This window comes from Zingiber officinale, chromosome 7A (assembly GCF_018446385.1).
Source record: "Zingiber officinale cultivar Zhangliang chromosome 7A, Zo_v1.1, whole genome shotgun sequence".
NCBI lineage: Eukaryota > Viridiplantae > Streptophyta > Magnoliopsida > Zingiberales > Zingiberaceae > Zingiber > Zingiber officinale.
In genome coordinates, this window is record NC_055998.1 from 134,131,492 (window position 1) to 134,150,711 (window position 19,220).

The following is a 19,220-nucleotide window of genomic DNA, read 5'->3' on the forward strand; positions in this document are numbered from 1 at the left end:
TTACTAAAAATATATAAGTCACATACATACATAAATTCACAGTTTCAATCCCTACCAAACTCTTTTTGTTACAACAAGATGAATAATTAAACTAAAAATTTTGAGAAGATGCCCCCTCAAAATTGATATTGATACATCCATTCTATTTTTTTTATTATTCTTGCTTGTTTGAAATCTATATTTAGATCATATATCAGATATCTAATGTATTGCATTGCAAAAGAGCTACAATTATTGTTGTAAATAACATCAGATATTTAGTATTCAAAATTTTTCAAAATTGCATATTAATATAGTTTTTTGTTTATTTAGTTGACTTCTTGTTAGGAACAATCAATTGTAACATGTAACATAGACTTACTTGTCAATAGGTGTTGAAATCCTAATGTTATTTTTGGTGTGATCAACTAAGTTAGTCTAGGTCTTGTTATATTCTGATCCCTATGTCTAAGTGTGCAAGAGCTTAGAAGCACAGGAAGTCGAACGGAAGACGCGGCTAGCGAGAAGGACGACACGGGTGAGAGTCGACGGGCTCAGTATGTCCGAGGGTCGAGATGCTGTAGAAGAATACACCGGTAGACGAGAAGGACAAGCACGACGTTCAAGGGATGAGAAACTGGAGCGGAAGTTTACTCGAGAAGAATGCCGAAATTAGGTTCGGGTAAGCCTTATTTCAGTCGGCCGAAATCACCAAGGCAAACGGAGTAGCAGAAGAGCTAGAGTGGAGCTATGTGTTGGAGCAATCTGGGTACCCTAAGTTTTGATGTTTGGGCAAAAGTTTAAGTTAGGTTTATTATTATATTTGATATGCATTGTGAATGTGTAGGATATAGGTACAACAAGAAAAGTCCAAGTGTGAACTTGGCAAAGGAGGAAAATCCAAGGATGAGTCTTGGCGGTGTAAGTCCAAGCATGTAGTCTTGGCAACGTAAGTCCAAGTGTGACTTGGCAATGGATGAAGTCCCGGAGGCGCGACCTCTTGGCAAAGGAAGATCCGACAATAATGACAAGGTCGATGGAAGCTCCAGAAGGTAAGACGTGAAGGATAGGGAGACATCCAAGAGACGCAAGGTTGATGAAGGAGGCTAGAAGGCTAGGACTAGGTTGGTCGAGCGAGGACGAGTGCTGAGTGAATGTACTCAGGGGTTAAATCCAAGGATTAGGGTTTACTGTAGCAGTACTGTAGTAGTCGACTGGTGGTTTCATCAGTCGACTGGTGTAGTCGACTGGGAGCGAACAAAGGGCTGGTATCGAGCCGTTGGGTTGTAACGGTCGAATTTCCACAGAGGGCAGTCGATTGGTAGGCAGGATTTTCCAACTCGTGCCCTATATAACCAAGACTTGGGAGCTTGGTTGAGGTTGATGAAATAGAGGTGGTTAACCCCTATTAGTAGTCTACCTATGCCCTAGCGTCTCAAGTGTTCTTGTGAGAGTTGTGGTAAGGTTTCTCCACCCACAAGGAGCTACGTGAGCTAGCCGGAGTTTGCTGAGGAGTCATCTACCAATGGATCGGGATCGTCCACCTTACGGACAGCCGTGGAGTAGGAGCCCTAATCTTCAAACCACGTTAAATGATCATGTAGCTTGGTTTGCATTTCTTGTCTTGTATTTAGATTAGCTTTCTACTTGTTTGTTTGTATTTCCGCTGCGTAACTAACAAGTGTAGGAAGAAGCGACCGATTTGGGTAAGACTCTATTCACCCCCCCTCTAGCGGACGTCAAGGTCCCATCACTATGGAGCTGCTAGAGTCACCTTCAACAGGAGTTAGAGGCGCCTCCGCGACCTTCAAGCAGAAGACACCTTCAATGGCTGAAGGCACCTTCAACCAACCATGGAAGTTGCCTTCAACCAGGCAATCTGGTCGTTGGATGAAAGGATAAAGTTTTATCCTCTGCCTAACCGGAGGCGCCTTCCAGTCTGCGTATAAGGTTTTCCAAGAGCTATAAAAAAACCCCTGGACCTAGGAAAGAAACAAGAACTTGTGTATTGATTTCCTAGCAATAGTCTGAGCTGTTAACGAGTGAAAGAGGCTTCTCTGCCTTCAGTGAAGGAGACTTTTTAAGAACTTTCATTTGGCTTGGATTAAGAACTTTCATTTGGCTTGGATTAACAATCACCTAGGTTGTAACCAAGTAAATTCTGGTGTCTCTTTCTTTAGTTTCTTATTGTTTAATTTTATCTTTATGCTATTGCTGCTAACCTGAGTTGAAAGATTGAGAAAGGTATTTTAATGTTTCAGGCAAATCAACCCTCTCCAGCAAGCCAACCCGGACCAACAATAGGGTGGTAATGTTCTAAACAAAGACGAATAGCACTAAGTTTCTCATGAGGATATTCTTAAAATTCAGATACCTATAAGAATAAATGAAAAAAAAACTAACATAACTATTAATTTATACTAAAATACTAACATAAACAAAAATATTGTATACTCACTACTACTTCAAAATTATATGTTGGAGAGTTATAATGGTTAAAAGTCATTGTATTTGTGTCAATAGACAATAAGTAAAAGTGTATTCTATCACTGGTAATAGGTATAAAAATATACCTAACTCCTCCGTCTTCTATATCCATTTTTTATGAAGTGTTGTGGAAGTCTTCCACAAACATTTTGATGTTGACTATAATTGTGCATAAATATATAATTAACCAACTAATATAACATATTCAATCATGATATATTACTAGATAATTTTAGTTCCTTACAGTGAACCCAGATGAAGAATATATAGACTTGTTATATGACCTACTAGACGAGACCCTCCTAAATAGAATTGAACAATAGATATCAATTAGCTCACCGATTGTAAAAATAGAACCATTTGCACTATAGAAGAAGGAAGTCATAGTTGAACAAAAAGGTGCATCCTGCCAAACAAATTTGAAAGTAGGCCTCCAAGGAAAATCAATTGTAAATTATTAAACGTGTAACATAATTAAATAATTATGTAATGAGGGCTTGAAACTACCATACTTTCATTTTTTTTTCAATGTATAAAACAAGTAGACAACATCTTCATCTTATTTTTTTCTTCTTAGGATTCTTAAATTGTTTCTTGGCATACTATCATTAAAAAAAATACATATAATTAGTAATTAAAATCAAAATACTCAAAATACTTGATGTGAAAATACAATCTAACAACAATGACTCCCAATCTCATTTTTGTTAAGCTTAACGACCCTTGTTTCCTTCTTATTGATATGTTCTTTAGAATTACCTTCAAAAATTGAGATACTAACTCTTTGTTATTGCAAATTATCCACATCAATTCTTTTCTTTCCCCCTTCCGCTTCCAAAACAACTTTTACTTTTATAGTTTTTTCAACATTGCTTTTTGATACCTCAACCAATTGTACTCCTTTCCATGTCATGTTTATGGAAGGAGCGAAGATTTCTGTCTTACTCCTCTTCCTCTAAGGTACCATCTTGAGGCATATAGGACTATCAATAGTAGCATCCTTATAATTATAGTGACTTCGGTCACATTCTCTCCTAGTCTTAGTTCTAGAAGCAACTAGTTCAAGATGAGGATCCACTACATGGTTACTTGATTCAGACTGGATACCTTTATCTTCTATAAGTTTAAGTAATTATTTTACCCTTTTAATTATTTGAATATTTTTTATTATCAGCTCCTTGATTTAGTTTTGATGAATAATGTAGTTACGACATTCACTATTACTAGGGTATCTTGGTGGCACTAGGTGAATACACTCGCCCCCAGCTCCCCCGCCAAGCCGTTCCAGAGCCAACATGGAGGAGGTAAATCACGAGCGGCTACTAGCCTTTGGAATAGTGACTAGCACATGAGGGAGACATTTACCTCGACTTTGTCGAGACTCGAACCCTAGATCTCATGATAACAATACCTCATCCGCTAGCTACTAGACCCATCATCGTTACTTGCTTCTATAGCAAGTAATGATGATGTCTCTAATGGATGCGGAAAATCATCGAGGTAAGGAAGATTTTCAACCAATATATTTTCAAAAGGAGTAGGGACTAGCTCAACAATAACTTATCAAAAAAAAATTATTTAGAAATTGACAATAACTTAGAAATGAAGAGGAGCCTTGGTGCAACGGTAAAGTTGTTGCTATGTGACCAAAAGGTGACGGGTTTGAATCCTGTAAACAGCCTCCTGGAAAAAAGTAGGGTAAGGATGCGTACAATGGATCCTTCCCCGAAACCCTGTATGGCGGGAGCTTCGTGCACCGGGTCAAAAATCAAACTTATTTCATATACTAAGTATTACATACATACTAATGATCGTCCATATAAAAACCAAATTGACAACTCAATTGAATCTACCTAGATTGTTAAAATCATCAATAATATCTACAATATTTATAGGAATCTTATATGTAATAGAAGAAAACAACACACAAATAAATATATACAAAATATATAATTTACAAAATACTAAAACATCATCATTTACTTTAATTCTATGGGAATATATTTTAAGCAACTCAATTTTTGATCTAGTAGGTTCTTTTTTTAAAAGAAATGAGCAAGAAAGAGGTCACCGTATGCATTAGTTGAATTCATAGGAACTTAAACACCTTTGTCTACAATACCAAGCAATAGAAACACATCTTTTCTATTGAAAGTAACTGGAACACTTGAAAATCTAAAACATTTGAGACGTTGAATTCCAACTATGAATATATTCACCAATAGATCCACAATTTGCTTAATATCTTTATATCTAAAAAAAAAATAGTAAAAGTGGACTGTTTAATGATATCTTTGTGTCTATCATGTAAATGAACATAATCATGTTGCTTTCCTTTACTTATTGTACAACCAAAAAAAAATATTAAAGTAACCTAAAATAATAGTCCATTGGAATTTTTGCCAACACCTACAATTTTAAAAAATAAAAATTAATAAATGAAAAAACCAAATTCTCACATTCAATGCATAAAGTGTGGTTACTGTAAGTACCCTGGGTTGATTTTGATACGATCAGCCAAGTTAAGTTATTTCATGTTTATTTTTTATGTCTTGTGTCTAAATGTGCAAGAGCTTACGAACACAAAAAGTCAAGCGAAAGACACAGCGGATGAGAAGGATGACATGGGAAGTGAATCGACGGGCTCGGTGCATCTGAGAGACGATAAACTATGGAAGAGTATACTAGTGGAGCGAGGACACGCACAACAATCCGAGGAACGAGAAGCCAGAGAGGAAGTCTGCTCAAAGAGAAAACCGGAGTTGGGTTCAGGTGAGCTCAATTTCGAGCAGCCTGATCATCAACCAAACGAGCATGGGAAAAAGGTTGCTCGAATGAATAGTGCTTGAGACACCTCCAATGGCTTTGGAGGTGCCTTAAGCTTCGGTAGAGAAGTTGTCGCATTCGAGACCTGAGGTGTCTCAAATGTGCCTGAGGCGCCTAGGATGAAAAAGCGCGAAAGTGCCTTGAGCGAACTCGAATGTGCCTTAAGCACAGGTGTGAAGGTGCTGTCAATCCTCATGAAGGTGCCTTCCAATGTGGCAGAGACGTTGGTGACACTACTAGAAATATAGCTTATTACGACACTTTCTTCATGACATTTAATTTTAAATGTCAGTAAAAGTATTTTTTAATGACATTTATCAAAAAGGATTATTTTAAATATAAAAATATCATTTTAGATAATATATAGTGACAGATTTCATCAATGTCATCATATACCATTCTAATAATTACTTAATAATTAAGCCATCTTTTTTTTTTGCCCTGACCTAACGCTAACCCCTCACAATTCCCTCACACGCCGATTGATTTCCTTCTTCTTCTCTTCTTCTTCTCTGTTCTCGCTGTCTCGCCGCTCACCCATGCTCAAGCGCCGCTTCGATCCTCTCCCTTTCTCTTCCCTAATCTGCTCTCGTCGTCGCTGCTTCTCTCCCTTGCTCCTCCCTAATCTTCTCTCATCGACGCTCCTTTCCCTTTCTCCTCGCTAATCTACTCTCGTCGTTGCCGCTCCTCTTCCTTTTTCCTCCCTAATCTGCTCTCACTGTCGCCGCTCCTTTCACCCACGCTAACGCATACCTGTGCCGCCACCGACCTCCATCGCGTGTCACCACCATGATTCCTCCATAGCACTGCCTACACGCCATGATTCTGCCTATCTCCTCCCAAACCCATTCTCATCGTTGCGACTCCCTAATATGCTCTCACCGTGATTTGTAATTTTTTTTATGTTGTGGATTGGAAGTTTTGTTTTGTATATGCTCCTAACTCATTTCTTACTAATTTCTTGTTTTTTTAGGTTGTGGATTGGAAGTTTTGATAGTCACATTGCTCCTTTCTACAGAATCAAACAGGTATATATAATAATAGTTTTAAGTTTCAGTCCTTATCTAACAAGCTTCACTTGTATGTGTGGTTGGTTTATTTTCTTTGAATTTTGATGGATATGTTTCTTTCTTATGTAACGGGTTCAATCTTAGTGAGTGTTATGAGATCTAGGGATTCTTTAGTTTGCTCCACAAGCTTCACTCAACTCTCTTGATATTTTTCCTCTCTTCTTTTGTGTATAAAAAGAGTTTGTTGGTTTGATGAAACCCACATATCCAATCCTAAATTAGTAGCTGGGCTGACAAAGTGTGATTATGATGTTATTTAGATGTTTGTGACATCCTCTGTAAATGCTTCGGAAAAAATAGTTGTTTACTATTTAGTTCAATTATTTATATTTAGTTATCTTGGTTTTTTTCTGCTAAGAGCAAAATATTTCAATCTTTTCATTTGTGAAAAGCATTATTGATAAATGAACTGAAATAACAATGTTTGGGCTTTGGATTAAATATCCAGGAACTGAAAAGACTTTGATCATGGACTGTATATACCGGTTGGATGACTCAGAAAGTGCATTGGGATATGTGACCCCGCTGATGTCAGGAAGTGTAGAGCTAATTGCTTAACACTTATGGGATACAATCGTTACTAGTGTATACTGGGAGAGTACATTTGGATTTAAGATGATAAAATTTTTCCCATTAGATAGTCTTGATAGTGTACGACATTGACTTGCAATGTTATACCATGGTGTGTATATCTTCCTTGTCCGATATTAGTTCCTTTGAACCTAGAGCAGGGTTGTTACTGGATGATTAGGCTGCTTTGTTTTGGGTTGCTTTTGATTGATGTATTCATGCTTGATACAGATGCATGAATTTTGTTTAGATATACCCGAAAACCATGAGTGTTGGTAGCATAAGGTTGGTCTCTTTGGTTGAGCGGGTATGCGGATTTTGCATGTCTATGTTGCATGTATATTATGATTGTTATGTGTTGTAGGAGTCCTATGGTAGACTGTCCATTGCAAGTAGTATATGTATTCATGTTCTGATATGGTTTGAAGGTTCCTTGTGGATCATAGATATGTAGTTCGGTGTATGTATCTGGATGTATTATTGAAGATATCTTGTCGATTTAATCTGAGTTGTGATATGTACATATGTGTTTGGTGTGGTATCTGAGGTATCTTTTTGATTATGTTGATATGTGAGTGCACCTGGATTTAGTATGCTTTATTGGAAATATATGATGGTTATACTCTTGGCATAGGTATATGCCATGTGAGGTTGTTTAAGGTGTATTGTCGATTATACCTATGTTGATATATGCACACGGGTTTGATAGGTATTGTTGGAGGTATCACACTGATTTATACCTGTGCTATGAGTGCGTTTGGTGTGTACAAATGGGAGGATTATGTCGATCACACATATGTTGTGTGAGCAAGTGTGTCAGGTGTATTGTTGGTAGCAGCATGATTCTACTTATGTTGAATGCAGGATGTAGAGTGTCTGCATTATGTTATTTGTTGGATTACCCTGTCAACCCATATTCTTATCAGTGAGTGATTCACTACGATGTTGATAGATTTGAGGATGAGTTTGATTTGTTTACTAGGTTGTTTATACCTTTGGCTGCCCACAATGATATGTGGTTGAGTGATCTCGTGCAGCCTCTAGTTGGATAGTTAGGTACCTTGGACACTTATGGATCGTTTGTGGTGGAGCGGAGTTCCCACATATATATATTTCGGATTGCTGGTAGCGGAGCATTGCTCCCATATCTATTGCAGATACATGTTATAGATTATTTGTAGTGGAGTGTTACTCCTACATATTGAGGACTTCTTGTGGTAGAGCGTTGCTCCCACATATGTGGTATTTTCTGTGATGGAGCGTTGCTCTCACACTGGAGGATCTATGCTTAGATGATTTATATCGTTGGTGATCATATTTCAGACTTATTGTCAGGGATCTTATGGCTAGAAATGTTTGTGATATGGACATTATGTGTCATGATTTTACCATTAGGGTTTGGGAAGCCTTAGAGGTTTTCAGAGACTTGATGATTTTGGTATTCCCAGGATGTTTGGATCGGTTTCCATTGTCTTTGTTGACGGTGTTGTGATTTATTTCGGATCCACGGTGAGTTACGCACTTCATCTTTGTATAGTTCTAGAGATGCTTCGATGGAAACGTCTAGATGTGAAGATCAGTAGTGTGTATTTTGGTTGTCTTCTGTGAGATGTTTGAGACACACGGTCACCAGTAGGAGAATACCGTGGTTCCACAGGAGGACGAGGTTGTTACCGTTGGGAGTAGACGGGGTCTATAGAAGAGGCTCGCAACTTCCTTTGTTTGGCTCGATATTTCCGGAGATACGTTGAGGGTTTCTCTCGGATAGATATGTCACTGACATGTCTGACCTGGAAAGGCGTGAAGTTCACTTGGACTAAGGATGACAAGACCAGCTTCTAGGAGTTGAAGCGGAGACTAGTGTCGGCTTCGATTTTGGTGTTACCTTCTGGAGAGGACGGATATGTCCTCTACACCGACACATCTTTACAGGGTTTGTGCGCTGTTTTGATGCAGCACGGCAGGGTAGTCTCCTACTTCTCGGTAGTTGAAGGAGCATGAAGAGAACTACTCAGTACATGACTTGTGGCTGGCTGCCATTATTTTGCCTTGAAGATTTGGCAGCAGCATCTGTTCGGTATTACATTTGAGATTCTCACTGACCATCGGAGTCTCAAATATCTGTTCACTCAGAAGGAACTTAATCTTCGACCGAGGATATAGATGGAGTTCCTGAAGGATTATGATTGTACCATTAGCTATCACTGGGGAAAAGCTAATGTGGTTGCCGATGCACTTAGCTAGAGGTCCAGAGGGACTTTAGCTTGCCACCGAGTTGTGGTCACAGATTTGATTCAAGGTTTCTCCGAGTTGTGCCTTGAGGGATAAGGATAGACAGAGCAGGGTACTCTGGTTACCATGGTTGCTCAGTTGTTAATCAGGACGAGGATCCGAGAGCCTTAGGCTGCTGATCAGTATTTGCAGTTTATTTGCAGCCAGATAGCTTCCGGGTAGCAGACCGAGTTCACACGAGACGAGGAGGGTATTATATACTTCCGAGACAGATTATGCGTACCTCAGTCTTATCCGGTCTTACAGGAGCTACTTCAGGAAGCTCATCGCTCTCGATTTGCTGTCCACCTAGGCGGTACCCATATGCACCAAGATTTGAGGTGTTTCTATTGGTGGAACGATAGGAAGGACGACATGAAGGAAGACATCGCGGATTTTGTAGCTAGATGTCTTGCCTGTTAGCAAGTGAAGGCCGAGCACCAGAGATCTGCCGGCTTACTTCAGCAGATTCATATTTCTGAGTGGAAATGAGAACATATTACCATGGACTTTGTGGTAGGGTTGCCGAGGACACGACGAGGCCATGACGCGATTTGGGTAATCATTGATCGATTAACCAAATCCGCGCACTTCTTAGCGATCCGGAGTACTGATTCGCTGGACCGATTGGCACATCTGTATTGCCGAGAGATCATCAGATTATATGGTGTTCCGTTGAGTATCATTCTGGCAGAGTCTGCAGCAGGCCTTGGGCACGCAGCTCTAATTTAGTACAGCTTTCCATCCGCAGACGGATGGACAGTCGAGCGGACCATTCAGACTTTAGAGGACCTGCTGAGGTCATGTGTTATGGATTTCGGAGGCAGTTGGGAGGACCATCTGCCGTTAGTAGAGTTTGCCTACAACAACAGCTTTCATTCGGCTATCCAGATGGCACCGTTTGAGGCGTTGTATGGTAGACCTTGTCGGACACCCGTCCTCTGGGATGAGGTTGGAGAAGCCCAGTTGTTGGGACCTCATAGAGCTCAGCATGACGCAGAGTTGGTCCGTACTATCAGACGGAGGATGTTAGAGGCGCAGGATCGCCAGAGGTGTTATGTTGATCGGAGACGCAGACCCTTGGAGTTCTCTGTTGGTGACCATGTATTTCTACGAGTTTCACCCACGAAAGGGGTGAAGAGATTTGGCCTCAGAGGTAAGCTAGCTCTGCGGTACATTGGCCTTTCGAGATCTTAGAGAGGATCGGAGCGGTAGTTTACAGATTGGCACTACCACCGTCCCTATCAGGTGTGCACGATGTATTCCACGTATCGATGCTGAGGAGATACGTACATGACCCGACACATGTGCTAGCAGATATCTCGGTTCTCGTACAGCTTGACGTGACCTACGAGGAGGTTCCGGTACGGAATTTAGACGAAAAGAGCGTCAGTTGCGGAACAAGACTATTTAGCTGGTTAAGTCCGATGACAGTATCATTGGGACGAGGAAGTTACTTGGGAGCTCGAGGATACTATCCGAGCTCGATATCCCCATCTTTTCACTTGAGGTATGTGAGTTTATTTACCGTTCAGCATTTATTATTATATCTGTTGTTAGTACTTGCTGATGGTAGATAACGAAATTTGGGGACCAAATTTTTATAAGTGGGGGAGAATGTAAAATACCGGAAATAGGCGAATATGAATAAGGGAATTTTCCGGAATTTTTGGACATTTTTCGGGAATTTTTCGGAGCTCGTACGGACGAGTTAACGGGGATAAAAACGGGGCCCAGAAAAGTCTGTTTGGGTTACCCCATTTAAGTGAGGAAAAGTTGATTTTTACTTTTCTTTTTAAATTCCTTTTCTTTTAATTCTTTTTCCTTTATTCCTCACTTCCTCGCCGAAACCCCCCTGCCCTCACGCCGTCGCGCCCACTCTCTGCCCTAACCGTCGGCCGGCGGTTCCACCTCTCCGAGAGCACAAAACGCCGGCCACTTCTTCTCCCTCTCCTCCTCTCCTCTGCTGGAGCCCTAGCACCGCCGCCCGACCGCCTGCCCGAGCCAAACTCCTCTTCTCTGCTTGCCCTAGCCACCCGACGCCGGTGCCCCTGCCGTCGGCGACGCCCAGAGCAGCGCCGGTCATCTTCCTCCTTTCTCCCAAGTCCGACTTCATCTGTGCCCTAGTACATCTGCCGGCCAATTTCTCCTTTGTTCTAGTATCGGCGATTGTACCTCCTTCCCTCTCTTGGCGGACCACTAGAGTCGTCGTAAAACAGGAGCTTAAGAAGGAGGCTGAGGGAAACAGTAGTCCGGCAATGGGATTGAAGGTGAGGGATTAAGGTTTGGTTTTTGAATTTTTTTTTTTGCTATGTTTGTGTCCTGCCGTGAGCAGTAATGTGTTTGGGCTTTAGCCATTCTTATTGAGGATGATCCACAGCTTCGGACATAACTTCCAGCAGCAAGATCTGTGGTTGTGAGTTGGCAGGAAGATACTTAGAGTGAGGTAAGCTTCGGTTGTTGATTAGGATTGTTGTTTGATTGGTTATTATCGATCTTGATTTCATCTGATCCGAACAGTGAAGAATTTCAGCAGCCAACAACCCTTGACGGCAGTAACTTCAGCCAACAACTCTTTGATTCCAGTACAAACCCGTGGCTGTGAATTTAGGTATGGTGTAGGATAATGGATCCTTGTTATAGATTGAGTTGGTTTAAAATTTATCTAATGGAACGGTTAGGGTTAAGACAATTAACCCTAGTCAATTGTTATATTTTAATTTAGGTAGACAAATGGTTATGTGGATTAGGGTTTTCCCTAATTTAGTCTCGTGGATTTTGTTTAGCTATTTAAATTCTTATGAATTTTAGCTAAATAAAAATATATATATTGATTGGTACAGGACTTTGACGCGAGACGAGTATCTCGGAGTCAGATTGGACCTTTCTATTTTTGGAGGCGGGTACTTTTGACTTTTGTTGTCTTTGATATGCTTAGTAATGGAATTAACATGTTTCATTAATTATGTTTCTTATCTATTTCGGTTAATCACTACCCAAATCTTACATGCTTGATTGATTGATTGGTTTTGCATCTCAGGTATATTTTTACCTGTTTATTCATGCTTATAGGGGTAGTGATATGCCATGCTTGACCATGTTCAGGACCTAGGTTTTTATACCTTCTGTGTACCTTGATTTGATATGATTCTTTGACCTAGGGTGCACATTTCTATATATATGGATTAGGTCAGGATGTTTATATGGTTATTGCCATGCATCATTTGCATGATTGCATGCTGTGCGATAGTCCGCTCCATTATTGTTGAGCACATCGCCAGTTACATGGATCTGCACACACCACCACTCATGGGTTAGTGGTCGATTCAGGCAGAGTGTGTTGCAGCAGGGACTCTGTTAGACACCGTTGGTCCGCTCATGGGTAGTGTGACACAACGAGTTATCCGATAGGGATTCCTCCCCGTCTTTGACGGGAGTTGAGAGCATTGCGCCCCCATCTATGATTTGGGGTAGGAGGATAGGTGTACTCGACAAGATCCCGTCCACTCGGTCACTCATCGGGAGTAGTGACGACAGAGTGTTGTCACACCCCTACCCACTCGGCCTCACTTTGGTATGAGATGATCGACTGGCGTCGGGTGACCAGACGCATCATTGGCATCATATGCATGATGCATTTATTGCTGTGTTTGTGTTTTGCATTTATATGCTGCATATTGTTTGGATGCCTATGTTTGACATGCATCTGATTCCTATACCACTCGGATTGTTTGACCTTATACTCAGGACCTGGTTAGTACAGCATTCTCCTGTTTACTTCAGATGCATATTTATATCTTTCTTATAGCAGGAGACTGTACGCATGATTAGTGTTAGGTGTTATTTCTTTACTTTGCATATCAATTGTACCTGCTGAGTGTTGGACTCACCCCGCCTCCATTGTTGATATTTTCAGGTTGATGCTGTCAGGAGAGAGTTCCAGTTGCTGGTTCCTGCAGACCTCGAGGATAGGATTTGGTTTCCGTTTTGGTTTCTTTTCTGCTCTAGACTATTTAAAACTTGTTATGTTTTAGATTTATTCCACCTATGGACGTTGTATGGATTTTATGATGTCGATGAAATTGGATTTGGTTTTATTCTACTACATGCCTGCCTGAACGGCAGAAGAGGTAAGAAAAATCGGATTTGGGCTTTACGAGTGTAGTTGAGTAGGGTGGATTTCGAGTCAGAGTATTATTACTGCGTGGTTGTGTCAGCCAGAGGCTGAATATATATATAAACTGCGTGGTGATTGATTTTATTTATTGTTATGATTCCAGCCGCCTGTGGCTGAGTATTTAGTGCTTGTAGAAATTTTTGATTGTCCGTCGTACAGGGGAGATGCTGCCGAAATTTTCTCGGACAGGGACTCCTCTGGGGGCGTGACACTAGAAGATAAATGAATGATTTATATTTCTACGATGAAAAAATTAAGTTTCAAGAAACACGGAGGAGTGCTAGAAAATCAGAGTAGTGCAAGAGTACTGCTAGAAGAAATCAAGTTTCAAGAAGCTGAGTAGTGCTAGAAAAACTTATTGAGAAATCAAAGAGTCAGGTCTTGGTCGATATGGGGGTTTGTAAACCATTAGCGAAAGAGTTCATTAATAAGTCTAGGAACTTTAAGTTTAATGAACTCTCCCGTAAAATGTTTTGATACTAAGGTTTTTTATAGGGAACAAACAAAATTTTCAGTGTAGGTCTAGAAGTAAACTCCTATTCTACGATTTATTCCTAGAGTTCTTGATTAAAGGCTTGGAAGAGTTGAATTTTGAGGAGTCGACCTATGACATCTTTCAGTCCCACTACTTCTGTGTTTTGCATGAGAAGACAAATCTGTCAGTGTTGAGTGTTGTGCTTCTCTACAGCTAAACTTTGATTTATACCACTTTGCTCATAAAAGGGAGATCTCATGTAGAAGAGTAGCATATGCCTAGTGCACAGTATTTTAAAATTTTATCCACATAGTGTTGGAGGGCTTGATGGAAGTGCTTAACCTATCACCTAAATTAGCGAACCAAATCCTCTTTCTCAATCTTGACCATGATGATAAAAGTTCATTTTTATCATCTTAGTGGTGTGCACGATAACTAACATACTGCTTTGACTTGTATTTGAGTTACAAATTCATTAATATTTTAAGAGTTTTACCAATTTAGTTCTTCTCTTTAGTACTTAATATTAGTTCCTATTATTTGTTTGAAAGTTGCCTGAGGTCCTTGAATGAGGGAAATGAAAGTAATGCTTTTCTTTTGATCAAACTTAAATGCTTCCTAGGTGGAAATCAAACCATCAAATTATGTATGTATATATATATATATATATATATATATATATATATATATATATATATATATATATATATATATATATATATATATATATATATATAGGATTTGCTTCTATCCATTGTAAGTGTGAATATATTCATTCAGCCATTCTGAAACTTCAAGTCATGGCTTTGTACATTTCCTCCTACATTAAAATAAGCATCAAATTTTCATAGTAGTCTTCATTGACAGATATTAGATCATCATGGTGTCACCTGGGATATCCACTAGAAGTAACATGATCATCAGAAAACTACAACATACTCAAAGATAAACTAAAATTTCACATGATCTTGTTATACCAACAGAAGTCCAGGTATATATCTTCTCTTGTCAGCAAATTTTGAGTAGCTTTATTTTCAAACATTCTTAATTAGCAAGTTTAGGTTGATACTATTAATGCATATAGAATGATACTTTATATGTTTCTTGTTTGGTATGATTTTTAATCTTTTAAATTATGTTTATTAGGTTTATATTTTCATTGTTTAATTTACTTATACAAATTTATTGATTGTATTTGTAGGTGACATGTACTTGGATTTTGCATATGATGGTTGATAGTAAATTGTTGAGTTTTTATTTTATAAGACTTTGTTAGTTTTAAAACTCAATGATTTGTTAGTATTTAGTTAATATTGGATTCAATACTTTTACATTAGTATTGCATTTGTACTTTTGTGATGATGGGATGAATTGTGATGATATGGTAAATGAATTGGATATTTTGGATGTAAAATGTTTCTATTCTTATTATGGTGAATTGTGATGATGGTTAAATTGTGATGATGTGTAACTTTTTCTATTATGTAATGAATGTTTTATCTTCTGAATAAATATTATTAATTTATTGTGATATATTCTAAATGTTTCTATTTAATATTTTTATAAAATATTATAATTAACATTTAATAATGTCATTATAGATTATATAATATGACAGTTTAAAATACCCTTAAAAATTATCATTACTAACATAATTTATTGTCCTTATATAAAAATTTAAAACATTTATAATTGTCAATATAAATTAGTTTAGGTGACATTTATATTTGTCCTTATTTAGATAATAAAAAGGCATGCATAAATGTCCATGAAATATTTTTTCGTGACATTTTTTATTGTCATTATATTCCTATATTTAAGACACTTTTGAAGTTAGCATAAATATTTTATAATGACATTATACAAATGTCAGGAATACTAGAGGGTCTGTGCTAACACCACATTTCAATACATTTTTTGGTGATGTCACCATAGCTTTAGTGTCACTAAAAGTATACTATAAGGGCATTTATGAGTGTCCTTAAAGACCTTAATTCTAGTAGTGTGACTATGCCACTAAGGATAAAACTTTAACCACACTAGAGGCGTCTTGGATCTTTTTGGAGGTGCCTCCGAGCCACGTCAGCCAATGGTAACATTATCTCAGGAGACTATAAAAACTCCAAGGAGTTAGGAATTTAACAACAATCATTGTATTCATTTTCCTAGCTTTTTTTTATCATTCAAAGTTTGTAAGAGGTTACTCCGTCTACACGAAGGAGATTTTTATTAGTGAAGCTTATAATTATCTTGGATTAATAATCACTTAGGTTGTAACAAGTAAATATTTTTATTCTCTTACTTTATTTTTGTTATTGATTTTAAAGTTAATTATTTGTGTTTAATTAATTTGACTATCCTTGCTAAGTAAAAGTAAAAAATTTGATTAACTTATTTTTAGGACTATTCACCTCCTCTAGCCAGTCTAAACACAGTCTACCCGTTACACAATTTTAAAATTGATAAAACTCTATATCACACCCACCAATGAATTTTGATAAAAAGTCATCGATGGATTTTTAGATTTCAAGAAAATAGCGTGTTGGTTAAGGACAATGTAAACCAACACAAAATCAAATCAAAGGAATGCAAGTTAAAGTGTGACAAACTCTAAACATGCGTAAGAGATGGGGACTACAATAGAAATCTGAAACATACCTGATCGAGAGGTTGAATTACAATACTAGGTCAGCGATCCAAGATAGGAGAGGAGAGAGATGACCAACATCAGGATACAGAATGAGAAGTCAAACTAAACCCTAAACTTGAATGGGATAGGGAAAGATTATCAGTAGATCCTAATTCACTTTCGGCGAGCTGATAGATCTATGTGGAGGGTTTCGACTTTTGAGGAAATTGTTTTCGACGAGCTAATAGAGAGAGATGAGATTTAATTTCCGAGAACTGGGAGAGCGAAGAGATGTCGAGATTGTATGCATCCGAATCAAATAAACTTTTTATTTATTTTGAATATGTTGCTCTAATGTTTGGGAATGGGATAAGCAGTTGGCGAGAAGGGTATTATCGGAAATAAATGCACTTTTTGAAAAATAACCAACTTTAGTGTGTTTTTTAATTAGGAATTCTGAAATTTTATATGTGGGCTTTAGTCAATTACCGAATATCTTTTGTACATCTACTTTCTTGATTTCTTTTAGAACGTTATTTCACTGTGAATCAACACAAAGACCATGATCAGCTAGGAAGCAACACGCGACTTCTGTGTGTCTCATTTGTTGTTGTCTCCGCAACAAGCGCGAGGCTGCCACACGTCTTCCTTATTAGGGCATCCAAGTGAATCCTCTCAAATATACCCGGTGATTTCTATTTTCAAAAATATATATAAAAAAACATAAAAAAGAAAGGTGGGCTCTGCATTGGGAGTACATGGGTGGCGTGTAGCAGGGCCCACCAAAAAAAAAAAAAAAGTAGGCATTGATTACTTATTTAATTTTTTATTATTTTTTTTTGAAATCTAATTTTTTAAGCAGAGAATTAAAGATATTTGATATTCAACGAATTTATCTATAAATATTTACTTAATAAAATATTTAATTATAAATTTTAAAATATTTGAAAAATGAAATATCTGAATGATAATATGAAAATCAGATAAAAATATCAAAAAAGTAAATGGAATTATTAGTTCCGTTTGTGGATGGCATTAAAAGCTATGAGCTGCCTTTTGTTTTCAAAATTTTATTTTTTTCGTGGCTTAAAGATTCCTTTCAAACGGTCGCCGAGGAAGCGAGTCGTGTGGAGATCGTGAGTCGTCCACGCGCGCATCCGACTGAAAATGATCTGACTGTCCACTTGTCGCCCATCCAGTCTCTCCCCTGCCCTTTTTATATCCCCGCGTCCTCACCCTTTAATTTCATTCCCCACCCATCATCCTTCGCATCCTTCGAGCGAGAAGACATGCCTCTCGAAGCTTCCGCGGCCGCTGCCTTGGACTTGGAGGAGATCGGGAAGGAGCTCGCTCTGATTCCGACGTCCCCAGATCTGTCTTTGGGCCGTCAGAAATACGCCGATGAGTGCGAATCTGCCATCAATCAACAGATCAAGTCGGTTCTATTTCTCTCTCTCATTCATTTAACCTTATGTTTATTGTAATATTTTTTCCCTGCGATCGTTGATTCATCTTTTCGATGAAATTTCTTTGTCATTTATCTTCTCGAGATAAATGACCTGGGATCTCCACAATGCGAGCGAGTTCTTAGCTGCCTTGTTAGTTGAACGCGTCTTGTTTGACTTACCTTTCGTTTGTTCTGTTCTTTAAATTCCTTCTATGAGAAATTTAATTAGATCAATCTCGGTGATCTCGTCAACATTGTTCCATTCGCAGTGTCGAATACAATAATTCCTACGTCTATCATGCCTTGTTCGCTTACTTCGACCGCGACAACGTTGCGCTGAAAGGCCTCGCAAAGTAAGTAGGCGTTTATTCTCTATTTTCATACATGTGTTGTGATTCTTGAGTATATTTGACTTGCTTTTGCTCATTACAGATTTTTCAAGGAGTCAAGTGAAGAGGAAAGGGAGCATGCCGAGAAACTGATGGAATACCAAGTAAGTTACAGATTCAAATTAAATTTCAAGGTGTTTGTTATTGTCTCTGAACTACGACAACTGATTCTAAATCTCTCCGTGATCAGAACAAGCGAGGAGGAAGAGTGAAACTCCAGTCTCTTGTTATGCCACCGTCTGAATTCGATCATCCCGAGAAGGGAGAAGCATTGCATGGTAAGTTCGAATCTGTGCATCAGCACAAATCTACTCTGTCGTTTTATGTAACTGTTGCATATAAATATTTGTTTCGTCCATTCTCCTCAATATCGATGAACTCTATCCTCTTATTACTTATTCATTGATGATGTTCCAGGAGAGAGACTTTTTTTTTTTTTTAAAACAACGATGGCGACTATTCCTAAATTTTTACAATTTAATGTCGGCTCCAGGAATCCTAATATTTTCATTCGGAATCCTAAATTTTTACATCGAGATTGAATTATTTGGTTTTGTACCATTCTATTTTTTTTTTTATTTTTTTTACTACTCTGCTAAGTTTGATCAAACCTTGGATTTTGTAGATAGTCTTTGGTGACATTGTTTTGCTTTGTTTCAGCCATGGAATTGACTTTGGCTCTTGAGAAGTTGACGAACGAGAAGCTGATCCAGCTACACAATGTAAGTGATACTGAACCATTGTCCAACTAGTTAGCGTTATCTCATATTTTAATTTTTACATTGTCTTGAAATTTAATCCAGATTGCTGAAAATTGCAACGACGCTCAACTGACTGACTTTATTGAGAATGAATTTCTCGAAGAGCAGGTGACATAATTATGAGGATGGTTTAACGGAT

At 38.4% G+C, this 19,220-nt stretch overlaps 1 protein-coding gene and 1 long non-coding RNA gene across 4 annotated transcripts in view; both read left to right on the forward strand.

Annotated features, from left to right (window-relative positions):
* Positions 1 to 11,401: 11,401 nt before the first annotated feature.
* Positions 11,402 to 11,798, forward strand: LOC122000520. Of its 2 annotated transcripts, none has more exons than XR_006117160.1 (3): positions 11,402 to 11,473; positions 11,584 to 11,649; positions 11,724 to 11,798. It is a non-coding gene; the product is annotated as an uncharacterized LOC122000520 (long non-coding RNA). The 2 variants fall into 2 exon arrangements; XR_006117159.1 differs by having other exon boundaries at positions 11,409 to 11,473; positions 11,558 to 11,649.
* A 5,939-nt stretch (positions 11,799 to 17,737) lies between these two features.
* Positions 17,738 to 19,220, forward strand: part of LOC122002687 (ferritin-3, chloroplastic-like) — a 31,339-nt gene continuing 29,856 nt past the window's right edge. The window contains exons 1-6 of one of the 2 annotated variants that reach the window (XM_042557961.1): positions 17,738 to 17,919; positions 18,201 to 18,284; positions 18,364 to 18,424; positions 18,511 to 18,598; positions 18,981 to 19,042; positions 19,124 to 19,189. In XM_042557961.1, coding sequence (XP_042413895.1) covers positions 17,774 to 17,919; positions 18,201 to 18,284; positions 18,364 to 18,424; positions 18,511 to 18,598; positions 18,981 to 19,042; positions 19,124 to 19,189 — 507 coding nt within the window. In that variant the 5' untranslated portion in view covers positions 17,738 to 17,773. The remainder of the gene's footprint in view (positions 17,920 to 18,200; positions 18,285 to 18,363; positions 18,425 to 18,510; positions 18,599 to 18,980; positions 19,043 to 19,123; positions 19,190 to 19,220) is intronic. The other variant, XM_042557962.1, reaches the window with a different exon arrangement.